We start from the raw sequence: 19,185 nt of genomic DNA, 5'->3' as shown, positions 1-19,185 counted from the left end.
AATGGGAGGATAGGGGACACGGGGACACAGCACCCACGGACACGGGGGGACAATGGGAGACAGGGGACACACGGGCATAGTGGGGGCAATTAAAGAGGGCAGGGGACACATAGGCACGGGGGGACAATGGGGGGACGGGGGACACACGGACACGGGCAGGGCACGGGGGTACAAGGGGGACACACCGGGGGTGAACAAGGGGCGGGGAATGGGGGGAGACACGGGGGGTGACACAGAGGGTGACACACGGATGAGGGCACGCGGGGACACGCACGGGGACACACATGGGGGGCACACGGGGGGACACGGGGCAGACACAGGAGAAAACCTGGGGGCGGCACAGGGCTCACAGTGCGGGGGGGACACAGGGGAGGACACGCGAGGGGCACACGGGGAGCACAGCGATGGGGGGACACGGAGGGACACCCGGGCCGGACTCACGGGTGAGGGCACGCACAGGCCGAGTGGCACTGGGGGGCACCATGGGGGTGTCCGGGCTGCCCGCCATGGTGGGGCCACCCTTCTCACCCGCGGGAGACCCCCGGGTCAGCTCCGGTCCCCCCCGGTCAGCTCCGGACCCCCTGCCATGTTTGGGGGTCACCCGCAGGGGGCCCGGGCAGAGCCCCCTCTGTACCGGGGGTGGGGGGGGATGAGTCAGGACCGCGGCCCTCCCGCGGGGGGGGCACCGAGCAGGGGTTCCGGGGGGGGGCTGGCCCAGCTCCCCCTCCCCAGCCGCACCCCCGGGGTCCCGTCCTGCCCCCCCCGCCGTGAATTTCTAGCACTTTGGGGGGGTCCATCGCGCCCCCCCCTCAGTCCCGGCCACCTTAAGAGCCGCGGGCGGCTCCACCTTAAGGCGGGGGAGGGGGCGCGGGGGGGGCGGCCCCCCCCCACCCGCCGGTGCCGAGGCTGCAGTGGCGACAGCAGCGGTCACAGGAGCGGCGACAGCGGCAGCTGCGGAGCGTCAGCCCCGCCCGGCGCCGCCTCCCGCATCCTGCAGCCCCCGAGCCGCATCCCTGAGCGGCATCCTGCATCCCTGAGCGGCATCCTGCATCCCTGGGTACCACCCGCAGCCCTGGGTACCACCCTGCAGTGCTGAGCGGCATCCTGCATCCCTGAGCGGCATCCTGCATCATTGGGTACCACCCCTGAGCAACATCCTACAGCGCTGAGCAGCATCCTGCATCCTTGGGCAGCATCCTGCATCCTTGGGTACCACCCGAGCGGCATCCTGCATCCCTGGGTACCACCCGGGCAGCATCCCTGAGCATCACCCCGCACCCTCGGGTCCCGCTCAGCACCCCCGGGTGCCGCCGTGCCCGCCGGTGCCCGCTGTCCCTTAGGCTGTGAGCAGCGCCCCGGTGACCCCCCCCGGCCCGAGCCCCCCCGTGTGGAAGCCCCCCGAGCCCCGGCATGGCCGAGCCCAGCTCCGAGTGCAGCATCAAGGTCCTGTGCCGCTTCCGGCCGCTCAACCAGGCCGAGATCCTGCGGGGCGACAAATTCCTGCCCGTGTTCCAGGGGGACGACAGCGTCGTGCTGGGGGTGAGTCACGGGGGGGGGGCAGGGGCGGGGACCCCAACTTGGGGGGCGCTGTCATTTGTGGGGGGGGGGCAGATCCTGTTCTGGGGGGAGGAGCGCTGCTGGGTGTGGCCGCTGCCCCCCGGGACCCTCCCCATGCCACCCCCCCCCCCCCCCATTTCCGAGGCTCCCGGCACTCCCAGTTTGCCCAGTGCAGGATGGGGGCGCTCCCAGTTTGCCCAGTGCCGGGGGGGGCACTCCCAGTTTGCCCAGTGCAGATGGGGGGCGCTCCCAGTTTGCCCAGTACCGGGGGGGGCACTCCCAGTTTGCCCAGTGCAGGATGGGGGCGCTCCCACTTTGCCCAGTACCGGGGGGGGCGCTCTCAGTTTGCCCAGTGCGGGGGGGGCGGTGTTTACATGGAGCGGACACGCCCTGATCTCCCGGGGGGGCCCCAAAGCAGCTGCGGGGGGGGGGGGGGCGATGCCGCAGACCCCCCGCCCCCCCCCGCGCTGCGGCCCTGCCCTTTGTTAGGGGCTCATCCTGGGGGGGGGGAGTGAGACCCCCAAAATATCGGCACCCCCCAAAATATCGGCCCCCCCAAAATATCGTCATCCCCAAAATATCGGCACCCCCAAAATATCGGCACCCCAAAATATCAGCCCCCACAAAATATCGGCCCCCCCAAAATATCGGCACACCCAAAATATCGCCCCCCCCAAAATATCGCCCCCCCAAAATATCGGCACCTCCAAAATATCGGCACCCTCAAAATATCGGCTCCCCCAAATATCGGCACCCAAAATATCGCCCCCCCAAAATATCGTCATCCCAAATATCGGCACCCATAATATCGGCACACCCAAAATATCAGCCACCCCCAAAATATCGGCCCCCCAAAATATCGGGCCCCCCAAAATATCGTCACCCCCAAAATATCGGGCCCCCCAAAATATCGGCACCCCCAAAATATCGGCGCCCATAACGGCCCCCCTTGTCTGAGGGGTCTGTGGGGGGGGGAAGAGACGGTCCCGGTGGGGCGCGGGGGGGTCCGTAAATGGGGGGGGGGGGTCCGCGGATGGGGTGTCCTTAAATGGGGGTGTCCGTGGGTGCAGAGGGGTCCGTGGGTGCGGGGGGTGTCCGTGGGTGCTGGGGGGGGTCCATGCATGGGGGGGGCAATGGATGTGGAGTCCGTGGATTGGGGGGGGGTCCATAGATGGGGGCTCCATAGATTGGGGGCTCCGTGGGTGCGGGGTCCGTGCACAGGGGGCTCCGTGGGTGCCGATGGTCTGCAGATGGGGGGTCCTTGGATGCGGGGAGGGTCCGTGGATGGGGGGTTCATACATGGGGGGTGTCCGTGGATGCGGGGGGTGTCCGTGGATGGGGGGTTCATGCACGGGGGTGTCCGTGGATGCAGAGGGGGGGGGTCTGTCCGCCCGGGGCTGTGTCGGTGCGGCGGTGCCGGCGCAATGCGGGGGTTGCGGGGTTGCGGGTGCGGGGGAGCTGCGGGGTTGGCGCTGCGGGTCGGGGCTGTGGGGCAGGGCCGGGGGGCACTGGGATGGGGGTGCGGGCAGGGGACGATGGGGGTGCGGGGTTGCGGGGGGAAGGTGCGTGACCGGCGGCGGGCGGGGCCGCGGAGCTGCGGCGGCTGCGGGGCCCAGGGGGGCCGGGGGGAGCTGGGGCGAGGGGTGCCGGCACCGGCTGTGCCCGAGCCCCCGAGGCCCCCGTGTGTCCCCGTGTCCGTGTGTCCCCGTGTCCGGCTGTCCCGTGCCCGTTTGTCCCCATGTCTGTCTGTCCCCATGTCTGTCTGTCCCCATGGCCCTGTGTCCGTTTGTCCCCATGGCCGTGTGGCCGTGTGTGCCGTGGCCGTGTGTCCCCATGTCTGTCTGTCCCATGGCCTTGTGGCCGTGTGTCCCCGTGGCCTTGTGGCCGTGTGTCCCCATGTCTGTCTGTCCCCATGGCCTTGTGGCCCTGTGTCCCCGTGCCGTGTGTCTCCGAGCCCCCCGTCTGTCCCCGTGTCCGTGTGCCCCCGGGTCCGTGTGTCCCCATGTCTGTGTGTCCCTATTTCCGTCTGTCCCCACGTCCCTGTGTCCGTCTGTCCCCATGTCCGTCTGTCCCCATGTCCAATGTCCCCGTATCCGTCTGTCCGTGTGACCCACGTCCGTCTGTCCCCATTGTCCGTCTGTCCCGCGTCCCGGCTCAGCACGGGGCCTGGACGGCTCCCGGAGTGGGAGGAGCTGGGGGGTCTCCGGGGGTCTCTGGGCGAGTAGGGGGGTCTGGGGGTGTCTGTCTGTCTATGGGGGCTCTGGGGGGGGTCTGTGGGGTCTCTGGGGCCATTGGGGGTCTTTGGGGGTCTCTGGGGAGCTGAGGGCTCTGACAAACCACAGCTTTTATGGGGGCTGTGAGGGTCCCTGGGGGTCTGGGGGGCAGCTAAGGGGTCTGGGGGGGCTATGGGGGGCTGGGGGGTCTTCAGGTGGCTGGGGTCCCCAGAGGGGTCTGTGGGGGTCTGTGGGGGTCTGTGGCTGTCTATAGGGAGGCTGAAGGGTCTATGGGGGTCTGTGGGGGGCTGACTGTTCTCTGGTGGTGTGAGGGGGGCTAGGGGGTCTATGAGGAGGCTGAGGGGTCCTTGGGGGTTTGTAGGGCTGTGGGGGGTCTGTGGGGAGTTATGGGGGAGTCTGGAGAGTTTTGGGGGTCTGCGGAGGGCCCAGGGGTCTATGGGGTCTATGGGAGTTATGGGGGTCCATGGGGAAGTCTGGAAGGTTCTGGAGGTCTGTGAGAGGATTTGGAGGGGGGGGGTCTCTGTGTGGATATCGTTGGCCGGGGGTGTGTAGGGCTGGGTCCCTGAATGGAGGGTTCAGGGGGGGTACTGGGGGTACAGAATGAGACCCCCCAGGTCCCCTTCCCTTACCGGGACCCCCAGAGCCTCGGGAGGGTCCCTGTGGATGGTACGGGGGGGTCTTGGGCCAGTGTCCCCCGTGTCTGTGCCGGGGTCTCTGGCTGGTGTTGGGGGGGGGTCTGCGGATGGTGCCCCCCGTGTCCCGGGGGGGTTTCTCGGCCCGGTGACCCCGTGTCTGTCCCCTGTCCCCCCCGCCAGGGCAAGCCGTACGTGTTCGACCGCGTGTTCCCCCCGAACACCACGCAGGAGCAGGTGTACCACGCGTGTGGCCATGCAGATCGTCAAGGGTGAGCGACACTGGGGACAGCGAGGACAGCTGGGACACAAGGGACCGGGAACAGCGTGGGGACAGTCTGGGGACAGCCCTGGGTGGGACAGCGCGGGGACAGCGCGGGGACAGCGCGGGGAGAGCCTGGGGAAAGCGGGAACAGCTGGGAACGGCTGGGGACAACCCGGGTGGGACAGCCTGGGGACAGCCGGGACACTGGGGAACAGCTGGGGACAATCTGGGACAACCTGGGTGGGACAGCCTGGGGACAGCGTGGGAGACAGAGGGGGGAGAGCATGGGGACAGCGTGGGTGGGACAGCCTGGGACAGCCTAAGGACAGCCCGGGGACAGCCTGGGGACAGAGCAGGAAGAGCCTGGGGACAGCGGGACAGCTGGGGACAACCTGGGTGGGACAGCCTGGGGACAGCGTGGGGACAGAGCAGGGAGAGCATGGGGACAGTGGGGACAGCTGGGGACAATCTGGAGACAACCTGGGTGGGACAGCCTGGGGACAGCGTGGGGACAGAGGGGGCAGAGCATGGGGACAGCGTGGGGACAGCCCATGGGGACAGCGTGGGGACAGCCCAGGGAGAGCCCAGGGACACGAGGGACAACCTGGGGACGGCCCTGGGTGGGACAGCGTGGGGACAGCGCGGTGTTTGAGTGTCCCGGGGATGTTTGGGGGTCCCGGGGGTCCCCAATCCCTCTGTCCCCCCCAGATGTGCTGGCCGGGTACAACGGCACCATCTTCGCCTACGGACAGACATCGTCGGGCAAGACCCACACCATGGAGGTGGGGGGCACTGGGGGAACTGGGGGGGGCTTCCGGGGGGCACTGCGGGGATTGGACATGGAGGTGGGGGGCACTGGGGGAACTGGGGGGGGCTTCCGGGGGGCACTGCGGGGATTGGGGGGCACTGGGGGGGACACTGGGGACACTGGGGACACTGGAAGCACAGGGGGACTGGGAGAGCTTTGGGGGGTACGGGGGCTTTGGAGGTCATTGGGGACACTGATGGCACTGATGGCACTGGGAGCACTGGGGGCGGTTTGGGGGGCACTGGAGGCTTTAGGGGGGCATTGGGGGCACTGGGGACATTGATGGCACTGGGAGCATTGAGGGGGTTTTGGGGGGCCCTGGTGGGGTTTTGGGGGACATTGGGAGCACTGGGGGTTTTGGGGGGGCCCTGGTGGGGTTTTGGGGGGCCCTGGGGGGGCCCTGGCTCCCCCCGGGGGTCTCAGCGCCCCCCGCCCCCCCAGGGGAAGCTGCACGACCCGCAGCAGATGGGGATCATCCCCCGCATCGCCCGCGACATCTTCAACCACATCTACGCCATGGATGAGAACCTGGAGTTCCACATCAAGGTGGGCACGGGGGGGCACTGGGGGCACTGGGAATTGCTGGGGGGGGGCACTGGGAGGCGTCGGGCAGAGCACTGGGAACACTGGGGGGGGGGCACTGGGAGCATTGAGGGCACTGGAGGGGGCACTGGAAAGGACTGGGAGCACTGGGAGGGGCACTGAGGGCACTGTGGGGGCACTGGGGGGGCACTGGGGGGCGCTGGGGCACTGGGAGCATTGGGGGGGGTTACTGGGGGGGCACTGGGAGCATTGGGGGGGGTCCTGGGGGGGCACTGGGGGGCACTGGGAACATTGGGGGGGCACTGGGGGCACTGTGGGCACTGGGAGCACTGGGGGGCACTGGGGGCACTGGGGGGCACTGGAGGAGCACTGAGGGCACTGGGAGCATTGGGGGGGGGGCACTGGGGGCACTGGGGGGCACCGGGGGCACTGGGGGTCACTGGGGGGGGCGCTGTGGGATCGGCCCCCGCTGCCGCCCAACCCCCACCCCCTTTCCTCCCCCCCCCCCCCCCCCCCCACCCCCCCCCCCCCCCCCCCAGGTTTCCTACTTTGAGATTTACCTGGACAAGATCCGGGACCTGCTGGACAGTGAGTGGGGGGCACTGGGGGCACTGGGAGGTTACTGGGAAGCACTGAGTGGTTACTGGGAGGTTACTGGGAGCACTGGGAGGTTACTGGGAAGCGCTGGGTGGTTACTGGGAAGCACTGGGTGGTTACTGGGAGGTTACTGGGAGCACTGGGTGGTTACTGGAAGGCACTGGGTGGTTACTGGGAGGCACTGGGAAGCACTGGGAGGTTACTGGGAGCACTGAGTGGTTACTGGGAAGCACTGAGTGGTTACTGGGAGGCACTGGGTGGTTACTGGGAAGCACTGAGTGGTTACTGGAGGCACTGGGAAGCACTGGGAGGTTACTGGGAGCACTGAGTGGTTACTGGGAAGCACTGAGTGGTTACTGGGAGGCACTGGGTGGTTACTGGGAAGCACTGAGTGGTTACTGGGAGCACTGGGTGGTTACTGGGAAGCACTGGGAGGTTACTGGGAGCACTGGGTGGTTACTGGGAGGCACTGGGTGGTTACTGGGAGGCACTGGGAAGCACTGGGAGGTTACTGGGAAGCACTGAGTGGTTACTGGGAGGCACTGGGAAGCACTGGGAGGTTACTGGGAGGTTACTGGGAGCACTTTGTGACCCCACCCCCCGTGTCCCCGCAGTGACCAAGACCAACCTGTCGGTGCACGAGGACAAGAACCGGGTCCCCTACGTCAAGGTGAGGGGGGGGAGGGGTCCTGGGGGGGCACATCGGGGAGGGGGGAGGGGCGGGGGTCGCTCCGGGGGTGGGGGATGGGCTGGGGTCTCCCCGAGCCCCCCCAGTCACCCCCCCCCCCCCCAGGGCTGCACGGAGCGCTTCGTGTCCAGCCCCGAGGAGATCCTGGACGTGATCGATGAGGGGAAATCCAACCGGCACGTGGCTGTCACCAGTGAGCGACACCGGCGACACCGCGGGGGACAGTGGGGGGCACAGGGGAAACCGGGGGCGCGGGGGGCACGGGGAATATGGGGCACACAGAGGGGGTACACGGGGTGGCACTGGGACATCCATGGCTGTCACCGGTGAGCAACACCAGGGGACACTGCGGGGACACGCTGGGCGTGGGGGGGCGTGGGGGACATGGGGGCACTGGGGGCGTGGGGGACATGGGGACATCGTGGGGGATATGGGGACACTGAAGACAGGGGGGACATGGGGGGACACTGGGGACACTGGGGACATGGGGGAGACGGGGACATTAGGGACATGGGGGACACTGGAGAGCATGGGGGGATATGGCGACATGGGGGGACATGGGGACACCGAGGACATTGGGGACAGGGGATGGACAAGGGGGACACGGGGGGCAGGGGAGGCAGGGGGACATGGAGGGATATGGGGGACACTGGGGACACCAGGGACACTGCAGGACACAGGGACATGGGGACATCACGGGGGCACGGGGGACGTGGGGGGCATAGGGGACATCATGGGGGACATGGGGGACACTGAGGGAGACGGGGGACACTGAGGGCATGGAGGGCACAGGGGGGACATAGGGGGCATGGGGGACATGAGGGGCACAGGGGATAGGACAGGGGAGGGACAAGGGGCACATGGAGATATGGGGGGATATGGGGGGATGGGGACATGCGGGGACACTGGGGACATGGGGAACCCTGGGGATATGAGGACACGGGGACAGCGGAGGGACAAGGGGGACATGGGGGGCATGGGGACACTGAGGACACTGGGGACATGGGAGAACATGAGGACATGGGGACACTGGGGGCACGGGAGGCACGGCTGCATGGAGGGACATGGGGACAGGGGAGGGACACGGGGGACATGGGGGGCGTGGGGACACTGGGGGGACACGGGGACGTCATGGGGGATATAGGGGACACTGAGGACATGGGGGACATGGGGAGCACGGAGGACATGGGGGGCATGGGGGGACATGGAGGGATATGGAGGAACATGGCGGGGGGGATGGGGTGCAGGGGGACACTGCGGGGTCTCCGGGTGGCGCAGGGGGGCATTGCGGGGTCCCGGAGCTGTTTCGGGGTGCAGGGGGCACTGCGGGGGTCCCGATGCTGTTTTGAGGTGCAGTGCCAGCCCCGGGGCTGTTTCGGGGGGCAGTGCCAGCCCCGTGCCCACACCCGTGCCCCCCCTGTGCCCGCAGACATGAACGAGCACAGCTCTCGGTGTCCGTTTGGGGTGCAGGGGGGCACTGCGGGGTCCCGGAGCTGTTTCGGGGTGCAGGGGGGCACTGCGGGGTCCCGGTGCCCGTTTCGGGGGGCAGTGCCAGCCCCGTGCCCACACCCGTGCCCCCTGTGCCCGCAGACATGAACGAGCACAGCTCCCGCAGCCACAGCATCTTCCTCATCCACATCAAGCAGGAGAACGTGGAGACGGAGCAGAAACTGAGCGGGAAACTCTACCTGGTGGACCTGGCGGGCAGCGAGAAGGTGCGGGCACAAAAAACGGGAACCCCGAAAGTAGGAGGGCACCCCAAAGGTGGGGAACCCCAAAGGGAGGCGCCCTAAATGTGGGGACCCAAAAAGTGGGGGACCCCAAAAAGTGGGGGCACTCCAAAGATAGGGACCCCAAAAGTGGGGGCACCCTAAAGGTGGGAGGGACCCCAAAAGTGGGGGCACCCCAAAAGGGGAGGACATCAGGGGTGGGGACTCCAAATGTGGGGGGAGCGAGAAGGTGGGAGGGACCCCAAAAGTGGGGGCACCCCAAAATCGGGGGACATCAGGGGTGGGGACCCCAAATGTGGGGGGAGCGAGAAGGTGGGGGTCGCCAGGGGCCGGTACCCCAAATGTGTGGGCACCCCAATGGTGGGGTACCCCAAATGTGGGGGACCTCAGGGCTGGGGGACCCCAAAAGTGGGGCACCCCAGGGCTGGGGGCACCCCAAAAGTGGGGCACCCCAAAGGGGAGGAAACAAAATGTGGGGGACTCCAAAAGTGGGGCACCCCAAAAGAGGGCACCTCAAATGTAGGGGAAGCCCAAAAGTGGGCACCCCAAAGGTGGGGGCCCCAAATTTGGGGGATTTCAAGGCTGGAGGACCCCAGGGGTGGGTGGACTACAAATGTGAGGGCACCAGGGGTGGGGGCACCCCAAAGATGGGGTACCCCAAATGTTGGGACCCCATAGGTGGGGGCACTCCAGGGGTGGGGGAAAACCAAATGCGGGGATTCCAAAGTGGGGGACACCTCAAAAGTGGGGCACCCCAAATGTGGAGGCACCCCAAATGTGGGGGGACCCCAGAGTTGCAGAAATGCAGAGCCGGGGGTGCAGGGGGAAGGGGGGATGGACTGGGGGGGCACTGTGGGGGTGTCCCCCCTGGTGGGTGGAGCTTGGGGGCCTTCATGACATTTTGGGGGGCATTTTGGGGGGCATTGGGGGGGTGAGAACATTTTGCAGGGGTCCATGGAGTTTGGGGGGATCTTGGGGTTTGGGGGGGTGATTGGAGGGTGGGGGCCTGGGGGGTCTTGGGGGGACTTTGGCGCTCTGTGGGACACTGGGAGGGCGGGGGTCTTGGGGGGACAGTGGGTTTTGGGGGGCCATTGGGGCCATTTTTGGGGCTCAATGGATTTTTTTAGGGCCATCGGGGTTTGGGGCCATTGGGGTTTTTTGGAGCCATTGGGGTTTGGGGCCATTGAGGTTTTTGGGGGCCATTTTTGGGTCATTTGGGTTCTTCATGTTGGGGTTTCGGGGTCAATGGGGCTTTTGGGGCTATTTGGGCCATTTTTGGGGCTATTGGGGTTTGGGGTCAGTGGGATTTTTGGGGCCATTGGGGTTCTTTGGGGCTGTTGGGGTTTGAGGTTTTTGGGGTTTGGGGCCATTGAGGGTTTTTGGGGCCATTGGGGCCATTGGGGTTTGGGGTTTTTGGGTGTTGTGGCCATTGGGGTTTGGGGTCAATGGGATTTTTGGGGCTATTGGGGCCATTTCTGGTGCCATTGGGGTTTGGGGTCAGTGGGATTTTTGGGGCCATTGGGGTTTTTTTGGGGCTGTTGGGGTTTGGGGTTTTTTGGGGTTTGGGGCCATTGAGGGTTTTTGGGGCCATTGGGGTTTGGGGTTTTTGGTGTTGTGGCCATTGGGGTTTGGGGTCAATGGGGTTTGGGGTTTTTGGGGTTTGGGGCCATTGGGGTTTGGGTCAATGGGATTTGGGTTTTTGGGGTTTGGGGCCATTGAGGTTTTTTGGGGCCATTGGGGCCATTGGGGCCATTGGGGTTTGGGTTTTTGGGGTTTGGGGTCAATGGGATTTGGGGTTTTTGGGGATTGTGGCCATTGGGGTTTGGGGTCAATGGGATTTGGGGTTTTTGGGGTTTGGGCCCATTGGGGTTTCAGGACCGTCAGTCAGGGTGGGGGTCTCTGGGTGCGGGGTGTTGGCACTGGGGGGGTCTCCTGCCTGGTGGGACCCTTGGGTTGGGCTCTGGGGCCATCCCTGTGAGGGGTCCCTGGGGTCGGGGGGCACACGGGGGGTCCCTGAGCCATCCCCCCCCACCCCCCTTTCCCAGGTGAGCAAGACGGGCGCTGAGGGGGCCGTGCTGGACGAGGCCAAAAACATCAACAAATCCCTGTCGGCGCTGGGCAACGTCATCTCTGCGCTGGCCGAGGGCACGGTGAGACCCCCGGAGCCCCCCCCGAGCCCCTCGGGGGTCCCCCAGCCCGGGGTCCTGGGAGAGCCTTGCCCAGCCCCCCCATCCTTCCCCTCCCCCCCGGGTCTGGGGAAGGGGCGCTCCTGCTGAGCCCCCTCGGGGGTCCTGGGGTGGGGAGACCCCCCTGAGCCCCCCCGTGTGTCCCACCCTGCTGAGCCCCCTGCAGGGGGACACCCCCGACCCCCTGTGTCGCCAACCCGAGCCCCTGTCCCCCCTGTGTGTGTCCCCTGTCCCCCCTGTGTGTGTCTCTCTGTCCCCATGTGTCCCCAACCCGCGCCCCTTGTCCCCCCCGTCCCACTCCCATGTGTCCCCCTGAGCCCTTGCCCCCTGTTTGTCCCCAACCCGCGCCCCTTGTCCCCCGTGTGTGTCCCTGAGCCCGCTGTCCCCATATGTCCCCAACCCCGCCCCCTGTCCCTCTGTCCCCCGTGTCCTCCTGAGCCCCCTGCTCCCCCCATGTCCTCCCGTATTCCCCCGAGCCCTTTGTCCCCCGTGTCCCACTCCCGTGTGTCCCCCCGTGTCCCCCCTCGCTGTCCCCCACCGAGACCCCCGTGTCTGTCCCTGAGCCCCCGCCCCCCGTGTCCCACTCCCGCGTGTCCCTGATACCCTGTCCCCCTGTGTGTCCCCAACCCGAGCCCCCTGCCCACCCGCTGTCCCCCCGTGTCCCACTCCCGTGTGTGTCCCCTGTCCCCTCGTGTCCCCCCGTGTCTCCCTGAGCCCGCTGTCCCCATATGTCCCCAACTCGAGCCCCCTGCCCCCCGTCCCCCGAGTCCCCTGCCCACCCGCTGTCCCCCGTGTCCCTCCCCCGTGTCCCCCGGTCCCGCGGTGGTCCCGGTGCTGAGGCCGCCCCTCCCCCCGCAGAAGGCCTACGTGCCCTATCGCGACAGCAAGATGACGCGGATCCTGCAGGACTCGCTGGGCGGGAACTGCCGCACCACCATGTTCATCTGCTGCTCCCCGTCCAGCTACAACGACCAGGAGACCAAATCCACGCTCATGTTCGGCCAGAGGTGCGCCGGGGGGGGGCCGACACCCCCGAGCCACCCCCAGAGACCCCCCCTGAGACCCCCCCTGTGACCCCCGAGCCCCCCAGGAATGGGGGTGTCCAACCGCAGGCCCCCACACTGCCCCCCGAGTCACCCCGACCCCCCCCAGAGAGCCCCCCTGAGCCCCCCGGTCACCCCGAGCCCCCCAGAGACCCCCACGCTGCCCCCCGAGTCACCCCGAGCCCCCCCAGAGACCCCCACACTGCCCATCGAGACACCCCGAGCCCCCCCAGAGACCCCCCCTGAGCCCCCCGAGACCCCCAGAGCCACCTCGAGCCCCCCGGAGCCCCCTTTAATGGGGGTATCCCCCGAGCCCCCCGAGTTCCCCTGAGCCCCCGGAATGGGGGTGTCCCCCGAGCCCCCCTGCTGCCCTCCGAGCCCTCCCAGAGCCCCCCGAGCTCCCCCCGGAATGGGGGTGTTCAACCGCACCCCCCCCCCGGGTGTCCCCATGGAGCCACCGCCCCCCGCTCCTGCGCAGAGCACCCCGAGAGCCCCCGAGACCCCCTCGGGGCACCCATGGGGGGCAGCGCACCCCAACAGCGCCCAGCGCACCCCAAATTCACACAGCGCGCCCCAACCGTGCCTGCTGCACCCCAAATTCACACAGCGCGCCCCAACCGTGCCCACTGCACCCCAAATTCACACAGCGCACCCCAACAGCGCCCAGCGCACCCCAAATTCACACAGTGCGCCCCAACAGTGCCCGCTGCACCCCAAATTCACACAGCGCGCCCCAACTGTGCCCGCTGCACCCCAAATTCACCCACAGTGTACCATTGCACCCCACCTGCCCCCAGTACACCCTGACAGTGCCTGCTGCCCCCCGAATTCACACAGTGCACCTCAACTACACCCAGTGCACCCCGACTGCCCCCAGTGCACCCCAACAGCGCCCACTGCACCCCAACTTCACCCACGGAGTCCCAGACAAACCCTGGCTGTCCCCGAATTCAGCCGGTGCACCCCCAACCTCACCCACTGCACCCCAGCAGCGCCTGCTGCACCCCAACTACACTCAGTGCACCCCAACCTCACCCACTGCACCCCAGCAGCACCTGCTGCACCCCAACTACACTCAGGGCACCCCCACTGCTCCCAGGGCACCCCAATTTCACCCATGGTGTACCAGCGCACCCCAGCTGCTCCCAGTGCGCCCCAACAGCGCCTTGATGCACCCCGAATTCACCCAGTGCACCCCAACCGAGCCTGCTGCACCCCAACAGCCCCCAGTGCACCCCAACTTCACCCGTGGTGTCCCAGCCGCATCTCAACTGCCCCCAGTGCCCCCCAAGTGCCCCCCTGCACCCCAAATTCACACAGTGCACCCCAACAGCGCCTGCTGCACCCCAAATTCACCCATGGAATCTCAGCCACACCCCCACGGCCCCCAGTGCACCCCAACTTCACCCAGGGTGTCCCAGCCGCATCTCAACTGCTCCCAGTGCCCCCCAAGTGCCCCCCTGCACCCCAAATTCACACAGGGCACCCCAACAGTGCCTGCTACACCCCAAATTCACACAGTGCACCCCAACAGCGCCTGCTGCACCCCAAATTCACCCACGGAATCTCAGCCACACCCCTACGGCCCCCAGCGCACCCCAACTTCACCCATGGTGTCCCAGCCACACCTTGGCTGCCCCCAGTGCACCCCAAATTCACCCAGTGCCCCCCGAGTGCCCCCTGCACCCCCAGGGGCTGCGCTGGGGTCCCCAGAGCTGGGAGGGGAGGGAGGGAGGGCAGGGGACCCCCCTGGAGTGAAGGGGGGCAGGGGGTGCCAGTTTGGGGGTGCCAGTTTGGGGGTGCCAGCTGAGGGGGCAGGGGGTGCCCATTTCGGGCTGCCAGTTTGGGGGTGCCAGTTTCGGGAGCAGGGGTGCCCATTTCTGGGTGCCAGGTGAGGAGTAGAGGGTGCCAGTTTGGGGGTGCCAGTTTGGGGATGCCAGTTTCGGCAGCCGGGTTCCAGTTTGGGGGTGCCCTGGTGAGAGGATCTGGGTGCCAGTTTTGGGGTGCGAGGTTGGGGGTGCCAGTTTTGGGGTGCCAGTTTTGGGGTGCCATGTGAGGAGGAGTAGAGGCTGCCAGTTTGGGGGTGCCAATTTGGGGGTGCCAGTTTCGGCAGCCGAGTTCCAGTTTGGGGTGCCAGTTTGGGGGTGCCCTGGTGAGAGGATCCGGGTGCCAGTTTTGGGGTGCGAGTTTGGGGGCGCCAGTTTGGGGTACCAGTTTGGGGGTACCAGTTTGGGGGTGCCAGTTTGGGGGTGCCAGTTTTGGGGTGCCAGTTGAGGTACCAGTTTTGGGGTGCCAGTTTTGGGGGTGCCAGTTTGGGGTGCCAGTTTTGGGGTGCCAGTTTGAGGTACCAGTTTTGGGGGTACCAGTTTGGGGGTGCGAGTTTGGGGGTCCGAGTTTGGGGTGCCAGTTTGAGGTACCAGTTTTGGGGTGCCAGTTTTGGGGTGCGAGTTTGGGGGTGCGAGTTTAGGGGTACCAGTTTTGAGGTGCCAGTTTTGGGGTGCCAGTTTGGGGTGCGAGTTTAGGGGTGCCAGTTTGGGGGCGCCAGTTTTGGGGGTACCAGTTGTGGGGTGCCAGTTTGGGGTACCAGCTTTGGGGTACCAGTTTTGGGGTGCCAGTTTGGGGTGCCAGTTTTGGGGTGCCAGTTTGGAGGTGCCAGTTTGGGGGTGCCAGCTTTGGGGTGCCTGTTTTGGGGTGCGAGTTTAGGGTTGCCAGTTTGGGGTGCCAGTTTTGGGGTACCAGTTTTGGGGTGCCAGTTTTGGGGTGCCAGCTTTGGGGTGCCAGCTTTGGGGTGCCTGTTTTGGGGTGCGAGTTTAGGGTTGCCAGTTTGGGGTGCCAGTTTTGGGGTACCAGTTTTGGGGTGCCAGTTTTGGGGTGCCAGCTTTGGGGTGCCTGTTTTGGGGTGCGAGTTTAGGGTTGCCAGTTTGGGGTGCCAGTTTTGGGGTGCCACTTTTGGGGTACCAGTTTTGGGGTGCCAGTTTTGGGGTACCAGTTTGGGGGTACCGGTTTTGGGATGCCAGTTTTGGGATGCCAGTTTTGGGGTGCCAGTTTGGGGTGCCAGTTTTAGGGTGCCAGTTTGGGGGTGCCAGTTTGGGGTGTCAGTTTTGGGGTGCCAGTTTTGGGGTACCAGTTTGGGGTGCCAGTTTGGGGTGCCAGTTTTGGGGTGCGAGTTTGGGGGTGCCAGCTTTGGGGTGCCCGCAGGGCCAAGACCATCAAGAACACGGCCTCGGTGAACCTGGAGCTCACGGCCGAGCAGTGGAAGAAGAAATTCGAGAAGGAGAAGGAGAAGAACAAAGCGCTGAGAGAGAGCCTGGCCCGGCTGGAGGCGGAGCTGAGCCGCTGGAGGAGCGGTGAGGGCACCCCCAAAATGGGGGCACCCCAAAATGGGGGGGCACCGAAAGTGAGGGCAGCCCAAAAATGGGGGCACCCCAAAAATGGGGGAACCCCTAAAATGGGGGGGCACCGAAAATGGGGGCACCCCCAAAATGGAGGGCACCCCGAAAATGGGGGCACCCTGAAAATGGGGGCACCCCGAAAATGGAGGGCACCCTGAAAATGGGGGAACCCCGAAAATGGGGGCATCTCCAAAAATGGGGGAACCCCGAAAATGGGGGGGCACCGAAAATGGGGGAACTCCGAAAATGGGGGGGCACCGAAAATGGAGGCACCCCGAAAATGAGGGCACCCCCAAAATGGAGGGCACCCCGAAAATGGGGGGGCACCGAAAATGCGGGCACCCCCAAAATGGAGGGCACCCCAAAAATGGGGGCACCGCGAAAATGGGGGCACCCCCAAAAATTGGGGCACCCTGTAAATGGGGGGGCACCGAAAATGGGGGCACCCCAAAAATGGGGGCACCCCCAAAATGGGGGCACCCCCAAAATGGGGGGGCACCGAAAATGGGGGCACCCCAAAAATGGGGGCACCCCGAAAATGGGGGCACCCCAAAAATGGAGAGCACCCCGAAAATGGGGGCACCCCCAAAATGGGGGCACCCTCAAAAATAGGGGGGCACCGAGATTGGGGGGCACCCCGAGATTGGGGAGACCCCGAGAGCTGGGGGGGCACCCGAAAATGGGGGGACCCGAAAATGGGGGCGCCACGAGACTGGGGGCACCTCGAGAGCTGAGGGAGCATTCCGAGATTGGGGGAACCCCGAAACTGGGGGGGACCCCGAGAGCTGGGGGCACTCCGTGGCAACCCGAGATTGGGGGCACCCCGAGACTGGGGGCACCCCGAGCCTGGGGGGGGACCCTGAGATTGGGGGCAACCAGAGATCTGGGGGGACCCCGAGAGCTGGGGGAGGACCCCCACATCTGGGGGGGACTCCGGGGCACCCCGACATCTGGGCGTGGACCCCGAGATTGGGGGCACCCCGAGAGCTATGGGGGACCCTGGAGCACCCCGAGAGCTGGGGAGGCACCCCGAGATTGCGGGGACAGCCCGACATCTGGGGGGGACCCTGGGGCACCCCGAGAGCTGGGGAGGCACCCCGAGATTGCGGGGACAGCCCGACATCTGGGGGGGACCCTGGGGCACCCCACTGGCCCCCAGCCCCCCATGGGGGGGCACCCTGGGACCGGGAGGGCCATCAGGAGATGTGGGGGGACCCCAAAGGGAGAGGGACCCCAATTGTGGGAAGGGGATCCCAAGTCTGGGCAGGGAGGGGACCCCAGATGTGGGAAGGGCCCCCAAATACTGGAGGGGACCCCAACTGCGGGGAGGGGACCCCAAGTCTGGTGAGGAACCCCAGCCATGGGGAGGGACCCCAGATGTGGGAAGGGGACCCCAAAAGCCCCCAGTGGAGACCTCGAGGCCACGTCCTTCATTGAAGGAGGCTGAGCTGGGAGGGGACCCCAACCCCTGGGGCACCCCGAGATCCGGAATGGGGTCCCCAGCCCTGGGGACACCCCGAGATTCGGGGGCTCCCCCACCCTGGGCACACCCCGAGATCCGGAACAGGGACCCCACCCCAGAGATACCCGGAGATCGGGGGTGCCCCCAGCCCTGGGACACCCCACAATCGGGGAGACCCCACCCCAGGGACACCCCGAGATCCTGGGGTATCCCCACCCTTAGGGCACCCCGAGACTGGGGGGACCCTCACCCCTGGGACACCCCGAGATCGGGAGTACCTCACTCCTGAAGGGCACCCCAAAATCGGGGGGTACCCCATCCCTCGAGGGGGTCTCTGAGGCCGTGCCCCCCCTGCCCAGGCGAGGCCGTGCCCGAGACCGAGCAGCTGAGCGAGGCCGAGGCGGGCACGGGGCCGGGCGAGGGCCCGGGGGGCGCCCCCGAGGAGCCCCCCCTGAACGACAACAGCTCCTCCATCGTCATCCACATCTCGGACGAGGAGCGCCACAAGTACGAGGAGGAGATCCGCAAGCTCTACAAGCAGCTGGACGACAAGGTGGGGACCCCCGGCACAGAGGGGGCCCCCCGGAGCTGCCAGGGACCCCCCAGACATGACAGGGACCCCCAACAGCCCTGAGAGCCCCAGGACACCCGGGGACATCCCAGTGTGCCCAGCAGCCCCCAGAGCCTCAGCGTGGCGGGACTGGGAGCCCCTGTTAGCTCCCAGTGCCCCCCAGTTGCCCCCAGTTCCTCCCAGTTCCCCCTAATTTCCCCCTGGCAGCTCCCAGTTCCCCCTGGCAGTTCCCAGTTCTGCCCAGTTCCCACCTGGCAGCTCCCAGTGCCCCCCACTTCCCCCCAGTTCCCCCTGGCAGTTCCCAGTTCTGCCCAGTTCCCTCCTGGCAGCTCCCAGTGCCCCCCAGTTCCCCCAGTTGCCCCCAGATCCCCCTTGGCAGCTCCCAGTGCCCCCCAGTTCCCTCCTGGCAGTTCCCAGTTCTGCCCAGTTCCCCCAGTTCCCCCTGGCAGTTCCCAGTTCCCCCCAGTTCCCCCAGTTTCCTCCTGGCGGTTCCCAGCTCCCCTCAGTTTCCCCCCAGTTCCCCTCAGATCCCCCCAGTTCCCCCCAGCCCCCCGGTGACCCCTGTCCCCCCCTGTCCCCCCAGGATGACGAGATCAACCAGCAGAGTCAGATCATGGAGAAGCTCAAGCAGCAAATGCTGGACCAGGAGGAGGTGAGGGCCCTGCCCCTCCCCCCCCCCTCGTGAGACCCCCTCTGTGTGACCCCCCCCGGACCCCCCCAGGGCCTGGGACCCCCCGGGACCCCCATTGTGACCCCAGGCTGACTCTGCCACTTTGGGACTGGCCCCCGGGACCCCCCATGACCTCTCAAACCCCCCCAGGACCCTGAACCTCTGCCCCTGGACCTCTGGGCCTCCTGGGGGACCCTCCCATGACCTCTGGGACCCCCACCCTGACCCCTGGGACCTCACCATGACCCCTGGGACCCCCACCATGACCTCTGGGACCCCCACCATGACCCTTGGGATACCCACCGTGACCCCTGGGACCTCACCATGACCCCTGGGACCCCCACCATGACCCTTGGGATACCCACCGTGACCCGTGGGACCTCACCATGACTTCTGGGACCCCCACTCTGATCCCTGGGACTCCCACTCACAGCCCCCTGTGCCCCCCACCATGACCCCTGGGACTCCCACTCTGACCTCATTGACCACACCATGACCCCCGAGACCCAATCATGACTCCGGGGACCCCTAAACTGATCCTTGGGACCCCCACCATGACCCCTGGGACTCCCACCATGACCCCTGGGATGCCCACCATGACCCTTGGGATACTCACCATGACCCCTGGGACCCCCACCATGACCCTTGGGACCCCCACCGTGACCCCTGGGACCCCTGCCCTGATCCCTGGGACCCCCACCATGACCCCTGGGACCTCACCATGACTTCTGGGACCCCCACCCTGACCCCTGGGATGCCCACCATGACCTGTGGGACCCCCACTCTGATCCTTGTGTCCCCACCAAG

The 19,185-nt window shown here is 66.7% G+C and overlaps 1 protein-coding gene across 1 annotated transcript; it reads left to right on the top strand.

Moving 5' to 3' along the window:
* The first annotated feature begins 920 nt into the window (after positions 1-920).
* On the top strand, positions 921-18,706 carry KIF5A (kinesin family member 5A). Its single transcript, XM_063147728.1, is given in 15 exon segments — positions 921-1,539; positions 4,607-4,675; positions 4,677-4,695; positions 5,397-5,470; positions 5,938-6,042; positions 6,579-6,627; positions 7,251-7,306; positions 7,430-7,517; positions 8,915-9,039; positions 11,100-11,204; positions 12,099-12,247; positions 15,482-15,630; positions 17,497-17,690; positions 18,292-18,389; positions 18,529-18,706. Coding segments are annotated over 15 exon segments (1,587 nt in total). The 5' UTR covers positions 921-1,410.
* The last annotated feature ends 479 nt before the right edge of the window (positions 18,707-19,185 follow it).

Source organism: Melospiza melodia, unplaced genomic scaffold (assembly GCF_035770615.1).
Source record: "Melospiza melodia melodia isolate bMelMel2 unplaced genomic scaffold, bMelMel2.pri scaffold_48, whole genome shotgun sequence".
NCBI lineage: Eukaryota > Metazoa > Chordata > Aves > Passeriformes > Passerellidae > Melospiza > Melospiza melodia.
The sequence above is the reverse complement of the archived record's forward strand: the minus strand, read 5'-3'. Positions and strand labels throughout refer to the sequence as shown.